The sequence below is a fragment of the Lactuca serriola genome, chromosome 9 (assembly GCF_051521515.1).
Source record: "Lactuca serriola cultivar US96UC23 chromosome 9, Lser_US96UC23_V15, whole genome shotgun sequence".
Classification (NCBI taxonomy): domain Eukaryota; kingdom Viridiplantae; phylum Streptophyta; class Magnoliopsida; order Asterales; family Asteraceae; genus Lactuca; species Lactuca serriola.
In genome coordinates this window covers 145,384,522-145,394,696 of record NC_136416.1, presented here as the reverse complement: position 1 = coordinate 145,394,696, position 10,175 = coordinate 145,384,522, and the positions used below count along the sequence as shown (strand labels likewise).

Below are 10,175 nucleotides of genomic sequence, written 5' to 3'. Positions count from 1 at the left end.
TTATACCTCCCAAGCTTTAATGTTACATCCACCATTTTGCTTAAGGGTTACGTAAGAGATCTCTCAAGATTAGTTGATACTTAACAAATATTGTTTTTAAATCGGCAATAACAAGATCCAAAGTGTTCTATAACAAAATCGAAAACCACTGAAAAACTCAGAGACAGGGCCGGTCCTGAAAAATGAAATATTGTTAAAGGTCCAAGACGAACAAGAAAAAAAATGACCCTTATCTTTACTTTAATTTTGTATTTTTAAATAAAAATATATAATGAAAAAAATTGAGCCATGTACATCTGCTCACTTTGCCCTCCCTCTAAGCCCCTATGCCCAGAGATTTCATTTAAAAACAACCACGAGTGTGACAAACTGTTCATTGTTTCGAATTATACATACATTTGATCGTTTTTGTTACATTCAAAAAAACACATATATAATATGTATACCATCCATACACTTTCATTTACGGGATATCATTCTCAAAAGTAAATCGCTACAAACCTCCCGCCCACATGCTTTCATTTCCCATCCTAAAACAAACTAAACCATAGCAAAATCCTGTTCACTATAACTCACACACCATAAAACACATCACCACCAATTCAACTCCATCCGCCACCCACTCAAGGCTTCCATGGTGCTGGTGGTGGTGGTGGAGTTGGAAACATTGGCGGCACCGCGGAAAAGATAGTGTTTTTATCGATCTTCTTTGTTGTCCGGTCACCGGAAAGTGCCACTAAAGCGGCAACTAAACCGGCATTTCCGGCGATGGTTGGCTCTGTGTAATTGTAATTTGACCGAACATCGTGGAAACCGTCATGCCTATCGGGCCCCGCAACCATAGCACCGATAATGGTGTTTGGATTAGCTTTTTTGGATTTTTCCCACTTAATTCCTCCGGTACAGCTGTACTTGACTCTGTTCTTGGGGATTGATGCACCTCTGTGGTGGACTTGCTTTGGGTAGTGGGTCCCGTAACCCACAAGATAACTCATTTTTCTTGGGTTGTCCCCGAGGATATAGTTGATCTATGAGATTAACACGAAAGTGTGTTAATAGGTTATAGAAGTGACATTAATAATAAAAGAATGTTAACTCATTTTTCTTGGGTACCTGTTTCTCTGCGAATTTGCGTAGTACATCAGTGGAATAGAAATTTGGGCCACAATACCAGCCAGGGGTATCTGCAGCATCAAGATAGTCACTGAAGAGGGTAGCTAAGAAGGCTGCATTCACCACATACTGAAGTGGCTGAGGTCTCCCATGGTTCAATTGGATTAATCCACCTGAAATGGAAGATGATGATCATTGCTCATATTAAAATATCTATTCACTGAATATTATAGACAAAAAGGGGAAATCGTTGGTTTACCTTTTGTTCTGTTGAAACTTGAAAAGTAGGGTAGGTAAGAACACATGACTATGCTTGTTTGGTTGTGAAACGTTTGCAATGTTTCTTCGTATGGGTAACCGGGGCTTAGAAATAATCTCAATCGTGTCAATAGCACCTAAAATTTGTAACAATTTGCATCATCAATAAGCAATTAACCAATTTTGATAACGATTAAGTTATAGTAAACTAGTGTTCCTTAAGCTCTTGTATGTTACTTAATGACAAAACAGAAAAGGATGTATTGCTTTTGACATACATTGGACTGGAAACTATTCAGTAGGACAAATTTCAAAATTTCCCCCACCCAAACAAAATGGGACAAAGAAATTTCAAAATTTCCCCCACCCAAACAAGATGGGATGGGACTCGCCCTTGATATCTCGTGCGTACAAATGACTTGAATGTTATTTTCTTATTATTATAATTGAAAATAACCCTAGTAAGTTTGTCAAGTCCAGTCATGTCATGTCGTATCTTATCATGTGTTGCACGACAAACACTGAACTGAACCTGATAATACTGGGCAAACTTTCTAAGGCTATTTTCAGCGATGAGGATGAAAAGGGTATTCACGTCTTTTGTAAACAAGAGAGATCGAGAGTGAGTCCGTCGCCCACCTTGTTTGGATGGGGAAAAAATTGAAGCTTTTGTATCTGTTAGCTAAACACAGTGCAACCTGTTTTGTTGAATTATCAAACAATAGATTATTATAGTTTGAGAACTTACTTGAGCTCCGGTAAGCTTGTTGTCCCAGCTAAAAACACCATAATCGGGCCCACCCCAAAAAGCACCAGCATGCTTAGCAAGTTTGGGGTGACTAGCAAGGTAAAGATATGATTGATTCCCAGTAGCATAATACATCCAAGTTCCACCCCAAACAAACTCATCCCAATACATACTCGAATTATAAAAAGTTGCAGCATCAGCTCCACCTGCACTATAACTCCCACGTTGATCTCTCGCAAACTTCCAAAGCGTCGCAGCACCATGAACAAGTTTCTTCGAGTACGCTTTGTTGTCCTTGAACACAATCGACGCAGAAGCCAGAGCCGCCGCCATCTCCGCCGCTAGGTCAGAGCAACTCGAGCACTCCGTCACCGGTCGCTCGTAGTCAATGTCTTCCGGTCGCATCCAGCAACTATGATCGTTAGGGTCATCTGGCCCAGCTGATGTATCCCCTTTCCCGACCTAAAATTGGAAGCAAGTTTAGCAATTGGATCACACCATGAACAAGTAAGACGATTTTAGGTATGAAAAATCACCTGAGCAACGATTTGACTGATGGTATCGGCGGAAGAATTGAAGGTTTTGAGAAAGTAATCGGTGCCCCATTTGATGATATCTTTAACGTGATTGAGCTCTCCAGCAGCTTCGTATTTCGCGCTGTATTCGATTACACTCCAACTCAACATAGTCATGGCGAATGCTTTCGGGAAATGGAACTTTATCGCATCTCCGGCGTCGTAATACCCGCCGACGAGATCTTTTAAAACGGCGCCGGATTTATCAGCTTTCCCGTCGTTTAAACATGAATTACCCCTCCATGAAACGTTATTATGCTTTGGGAGTTTTCCGGCTGCAGTTATAAAAAAAAAAAAAAAAAGAAACAATAACATAAGCTTTTTGAGATGGATCAACCTCATTCCATGATAAAGATTTAATCTTTCATTATGTTTTACAAAATTAATGCATTTAAATTACATCTTTGTAGTACGTTACGTATATCGATGCATTTTTTTTAGCAATTTTGATCCTTTTTTATAACTGTTAGATTTCAGTCATTAAAAGTTGCAGAATTTGGTAAATAAGTGTCAGAAAGCTCAAGTAAAACTGTTAAAAACTTCAATAAAAAATTGATCCACCGACACTTTTCTGTATATTTTTATCGTAAAGATGAGACCATTTAACTTGTTAAGTCAAAGTGTAACCTACAAATAAGGATCTTTTATCAAATAGTTGCAGAATTTATTAAATAATTCACATATAGCTCGAGTAAAACTGTTGAATTTGATTCATTATTAGCAAAAATTGATCCACCGACACCTTGATGTTTATAAAAAGATACCATCAAATCAGAGATGAATTCATATGGATGATTAACATCAAGTAATAGATCAAAATCTGGGTAAAATTGGAACTGAACTTACATTTTTGGGCATTGAAGAACATGAGAGCTTTTTGAAGTGCAATAGTGTAATTATCAGGAGGAGGTGGGTGTTTGTGATGCCTAGGAACAGTTTTGACGATCAACGTGACGAATCCGGCGATGAAACCGGCTGCTAGAATCAATCCAACCGTCCAAACGAAGATCTTACGGCTGACAATGATACAACCCAGATCTACATACTTCTTCTTCTTCTGTTCTCCGGGACCCAACAACCAGCTCTGTTGCGTCTCATCTAACGGCCGTGACAGCGCCGCCCTATCAAAGTCGTTTAAGTTCCTGCTCCGATCATCGTCCGTCGCCGAATCCGCGTTGTGTATCTCCAATGGCCCACCCCATGGATCTCTCCCGTACATATTTGTAAATTGAATTCGATTCAATCAAAACACGAAAACAGAGCTTTGAATCTTGATCTGATTTGGAATTTGAGGTTCGATTGATAACGAGATTCAAAACCCAGATGAAATCAAGCTTGTGGAAATGTGGATTTATGTGGGGGTTGCTTGAAATCGCAAAAGGTTGCTCTGTTCCCGTAGAAGTGAGTGGGGTTTTGGAGTTTATGATGAAGTGAAGGAGAGAGGAGGGGATTAAAGTAATGCTGTTGGTGGATTTGTTTGTTTGGTTTTCTGTGATTTATGAATAAATATTTCATAATAATTAAATGATTGTCTTCATGAAGAATAGAAAATTGGGTGGCAAATGACTGTCGAGTCCACAAAGCAACAAAGACAGTCTGTCTAACACTCTTGCTCTTTCGTAAGAAAATTCAATGGCGACATTAAATCTAAAAGGATTTTTTCATTTCACTCCTGTATTATTCAGGAATAGCTGAAAATGTCCCTGGATTATAAGTTTATAACACTTCTGTTTAGTTTATTAATGATGAAATAGAAGAATGTGTGCCTAAAAGCATCAATAAGACAATAACTGTTATAAATCCTTTCAAGCATCTTGAGATGGAATTTGTTAAGTTTTGATGGGATTAAATCATTAAAATAGTGCTTAGAAGTATTTTTTGCCTGATTAATGTTGAAATTGCAAGTGATTTTGACAACTTTAAATAGGTTTTTCTCTATTTGATTTCTTTGTTGTTTTTAATTGTAACAAGTACATGTATCACTTCATAAATAACAATCATTTTCAAGTTAGGTGACTGTTTTTTTAGAGAAAATACTTGTTAATTGTAAGTGCATAAAAATTTGGGTAGCAATAACTTTAACAACATTCTAAGACATGAGTTTATAACATTTATATCCAAAATACATATTTTAAAATGACATTTGGGTCCCTACTAATTTAAGTGTATGCCAAAGAATTTGAGAAAAAAATTATATGATAATAATGAGAAGTTTTCATTCGCCCATGTTTATCCTTGCGATAAAAAGAGAATCTATGACGACCTCTTTTCGACTTTTAGAATTAAGTGTGGTCACTTGTATCAGTTATTTATCATTTGTATATTGACTTGATTTATATGTAGATAGTAGATACAATACTTTTTTTTCCAACTTATATGTTTCTTATTCATACACTCAATGGAAAAAGTTGTATTGAAAAAAAATGAGATTCGCTTAAGTAGAGAAGCAAGAGAATACAAAAAAAAGGTCTGTCTTGTGCACTGTGTACATGATCCTTTTGATGAAGTGTCATTAAGTTATGTAAAGGATTTTTAAAATTACAAACTAGTTGTCTAGGAAAGACTTGAAAGATAAGGATATCAAGACAAATATATGGACCAAACTTGCATATCCATGAATACATGAGGGATTAATTTTGTAATTTAGTCTATATTTGGTGGCAGGTGGCAGGTACGAGTGATTGCTTCCTTGCACCGACTTTTGCTTCGAGTGCACTGCATTGCATTCTGTGCCAACATGTACCAAAGTGTCACAAAACTAGTTGTTCCTCATTGTGTTTTTAAAAAATTTAGTTATATATATTAATAATATAAAAAAAAGAGTAAATTACAAGAATGGTTAACGTGGTTGCTCAAAAATTTTAGTTTAATTATTCTTTTTATCAATAGTTTTGTTCTTAAAATGGAATATTTTTAGTTTTTAGTCGTCTTACTTTTTTATCTACGGATATGACCTAAAATAACAATCTTGCGTAATATGATTTTATAATTTATTTATATTTATATTATAAAAAATAAATAAATACCATCTTACAATTTCTTCCTATTTATTTTGTTATTCATATAAAATTATCATTTTACAATATATTTCTTATATTATTATTACAAATAAATGATGAGCCACAACCCGACCATTCTTCTTCTCCGTCTTCCATTGATAACTTCACTTTCATCATGTCCTTCGTATATCCAAATCATCACGATCTTCGTATAACCAAATAATCATCATCTCTTTTGAATCAGAATTAATATCTTAGATCAACCAGAAAAATAAATTATCACTGCATATTTTTAATCAAATCTAACACACAAGGAAAAATGTCATTAGAAATAAATAAGAAAGAAATGACGATCGACAGTTCAAATCGATTGCTTCTTTTGCGTTTTAAAATAAAAGTGATCTATTTTTGTGCTTCGAGATGGAAAGGGTGATGTTATAGTCAAATTGACAATGATTTCATAAATTAAAAAAACAATAATATATGTGATTTATGAATCATGGATTAAAAATACAAAAAATTATAAATTTAGCCATTTTTCTTAATCTCTTTGCAAAAAATAACCAATAAAACTCAACATTACAAAAACAACCATAAAGATCGCATATGGATTAGAGCCATTTGCGATTTTGATTGTTGATTTGCGAAGGTACAACATTGTAAAGCATGGTCATGCATCGTTGACTTGTATGTTCGCAATTAAATTTTTTTTTTCTGGTCTTTTCGGGTATAAATACCCCTCCCTTCCACACACGTTCGCGGATGAAGTGAGTTCATCTGCGATTTTCTCTGACTTTATCTGTGATTTTGTGGTGGTAATGTTATATATATATATATATATATATATATATATATATATATATATATATATATATATATATATATATATATAGGTTCAGGTTCATTTGAGACCATTCTAATTTTGTGAGACCGTGAGACCAAATCTAAAAATAATTTTAAAATGCAAAATAAAAGGAAAAATCCAAAAAATCTTTTTTTTAAATATTATTTTCGGAACTTGAATTAACTAAAAAAAATAAAAAAAATCCCGTGGTGGGGATGACGTCAAGTCCGCATGGCCTTTATGGGCTGGGCCACACACGTGCTACAATGGCAATTACAATGGGAAGCAAGGCTGTAAGGCGGAGCGAATCCGAAAAGATTGCCTCAGTTCGGATTGTTCTCTGCATTTTTTTTAAATACGTGAAATATTCTAATAGAATATTACACTGTACATATTCTAAAAAATAATTTTAAAATACAAAATAAATGGAAAAATCTAAAAATTCTTTTTTTTAAATATTATTTTCGGAACTTGAATTAACTAAAAAAAATAAAAAAGAATCCTGTTTTTTTTGAAAAATACGTGAAATATTCTAATAGAATACTCCCTCCGTCCCAATATTATAGTCTATCTTTCATTTTTGGTTTGTCCCAAAATAATAGTCCACTTCTAAAAATAAATAATATTTTTACCAAAATACCCCCTCATTATTACTTAACCAACTAAACATTTAATTGAACATTAAATGCAAAGTAAGGACAAAACTGTCATTTTATTATATAAAATTAGTGGTAATTAATGATTTTCTTATTCTGTGTGTTTTTTGTCTGTGGACAATAATATTGGGACAGAGGGAGTATTACACTGTACATATTCTAAAAAATAATTTTAAAATGCAAAATAAATGGAAAAATCCAAAAAAAAAATTTAAATATTATTTTCGGAACTTGAATTAACTAAAAAAAATAAAAAGAATAAAAAAATACGTCTCACGGTCTCACAAAATATAGGTGGTCTCAAATGAACCTAACCCTATATATATATATATATATATATATATATATATATATATATATATATATATATATAATTTTGATGACGAAAATGATATGTTTGGCGAATCTATTAGATAGTTAGTTGTGGAAGTTCACCTTCGATGATCTTCAGGAGACTTGGAATAAAATAAATATGTCACACAATTGTATTAATATGATTTATGTTATAAAAATGATTTCTGATGTATCTTCAGGTTGTATAAGTATATTTCATAGTAGTTTTTTTTTGTATAGTTAGAACATGATTTGTGATGCATAGCTTCCTCTGAAAGGCTTGAGAAAGTTTTCCTAAAGAAAAAAAATGAGGGTTCCAAATTTTTTTTAGGAATTTATATTCTGAAAAAGCCTAAATCGTAGGTGGTCGTAGATGGACCCTGTCCATCTCCGAACGTACAACAGATAATGCACAAACACGCTTTAAACATTTGTATCTTCGCAGATCAACACTCAAAATCGCAAATGGATCTAATCAATCTGCAATATTGATGACTATTTTTGTAATGTTGAGTCTTTTGGCTATTTTTTGCAAAGACATTAAGGAAAATGACTAAAGTTGTAATTTTCTCTTAAGAATACACATATTTCCTGGTCATCATAATCTTTTAGGCCTTGGAATCAAAATAGGTGATGCAAATATTGCTAGAAATTAACTATTCCAAAAGCAATTTTAAGCAATCCAATAAACAACGAAATCACATATAAAGTTTAAAGTTATTCCCAATAACTAATCTAAATGGATTTTGTATGATCAAACCAAAAACACAACATGGGAGTAAACAGTTTTACCTTGAATGTGGGGATATTCTTTGGTGTAGAAACAATGATATGATCTAACCACCTCTATCATTATCTATACGAGCAATGCAAAATGTTTCTAAACATAAACCAATATATAATACCCAACTTTTAACATAGAGTACACCAAAAAAAAATCATCTTCTGTACATTTATGTCAAACAGCTAGATACAAGTAGTTATCAAAATTATCATACTAATTATAACAATACAAGGATCCAAGTTAGGCGCTACCAACTTCATATTTTTCTATCGAGTCTACCTGAACTTGAAAGGAACACAACAACAAAAGTAAGCTACAAAGATCTTAGTGAGTAACCCTAATGACATTGTTCATAATAATCAGAACATTAATTATATAAATAATTCAACACCCGTTTAATTAAAATTTCCCCATGCCTTTCACCCAACTCTGTATACACCCGATCATGTATAATCACACAATTACATTAACCACTGAATGCCCTACTATATATATATATATATATATATATATATATATATATATATATATATATATATATATCACCCAACATTCCACATCACACCTAAGAGATATTAAATTTATGACATCATTTACATCCTCACATTACACCCATTTAGATATACACAATCTAAAATTACATCTTGTATCACTTTTCACCTAAGCGATTCAAAACCTATATAACATCGGATATGCAAGTGCTATAATAAAACATTGTATTTCTTTGGATGTACACCACCCTAAGTTCTCTTATCTCACACTGCACCTATTTGGATATACATTGTGGAAGATTATATATTGATATTATCTTATGAGACCAATAAGACTTATTAATAATCACTAATGTTTTTAACACTCCCTTTTGGATATACACCATCCAAACAACAATGATATATATGCACCTATTCTAAGGGTCTATTAGAGCCTTATAACCTTGTTCTAAAAAGGCGTTAATAGGGTCATATCTCTTAGTTGCCAAACGACGAAATGGATGAAGGCAACGTTGTCATCGATTTCGTTTTAGGAGAGAAACACAAGTTACAAGTAAAGGTCAACCCTTATCTCATTTCCTGTCCGGAAATGTCAGGCTATGTCACATTCATTATTTTCGGATAAGCATCAGGAACAACAAGCTAGCAACAACAACAACATCAAGAACAACTTTTTCTAAGCACTCTTTCATGTAAGTCATTAGCTTCTCACTGCTAATTCGAGCTGTTAAGCCGGGTTGCTCTTTAGTTAGAATCACCAAGGGATCTGCTGCCTACCCCCTAGCACCCCGCTAAACATCAAAGTAATATATATATATATATATATATATATATATATATATATATATATATTCCCAAGAGTCACTATAGAATGCTATTTGCTAATGACGTATGATTCTACAGGGTCACACCTTATAACAAGTTACTACTTATTGATTATTATTAGAGTAATTTGATTATTAATAAATATAATCAAGACTTTAATTTATTGGAAAAATATTATTTTATGAAAATAATATTTTAACAACTAATTAGGAAATTATTATTTTTTTGAAATTATAATAGAAGAGAATAAAAAATAATTATATTCATATGATATGTATATATAAGTCATGTACAATTAAATGGACACTTTGAGTAAACATCTAGTTGGAACATGTAACTACTAGTTAATAAGATGGAGTGTGACACACTCTTGGTCTCTGAATTTCATGCCAAAATCGTCAACCTCGAAGGAGGTTAGAGGTTGAGTATGGTCTTGTTTCTTACATCCCATAATAATTATAAAATGGGCCATGCTTTGACTTCTTGAGGTATGTTGCTTAAGTTCATATGTAGTAGTCTATAAAGAAGAAAGAGTGACAAAAACTAGCT

General features: G+C 33.1%; 1 protein-coding gene across 1 annotated transcript; it reads right to left on the bottom strand.

The window, feature by feature from the left end:
* Window positions 1-360: 360 nt before the first annotated feature.
* On the bottom strand, window positions 361-4,303 carry LOC145073382 (endoglucanase 25-like). Its single transcript, XM_079019934.1, has 6 exons — window positions 3,541-4,303; window positions 2,656-2,969; window positions 2,120-2,581; window positions 1,373-1,508; window positions 1,114-1,286; window positions 361-1,028 (listed from the first exon to the last, which is right to left on the bottom strand). Exons 1-6 carry the CDS (start codon window positions 3,911-3,913, stop codon window positions 624-626), a joined length of 1,863 nt encoding a protein of 620 aa, XP_078876060.1. The 5' UTR covers window positions 3,914-4,303; the 3' UTR covers window positions 361-623.
* Between the last annotated feature and the right edge of the window lie 5,872 nt (window positions 4,304-10,175).

Bases quoted from the DNA above. Each gene is read 5' to 3' on its own strand.
- LOC145073382 (XM_079019934.1), bottom strand. From the start codon at position 3,913: ATGTACGGGAGAGATCCATGGGGTGGGCCATTGGAGATACACAACGCG. The intron at 2,970-3,540 runs GTAAGTTCAGTT...TTATAACTGCAG, and splicing joins GTTCTTCAATGCCCAAAAAT to CCGGAAAACTCCCAAAGCAT. The intron at 1,509-2,119 runs GTAAGTTCTCAA...TACAAATTTTAG, and splicing joins ACAAGCTTACCGGAGCTCAA to GTGCTATTGACACGATTGAG.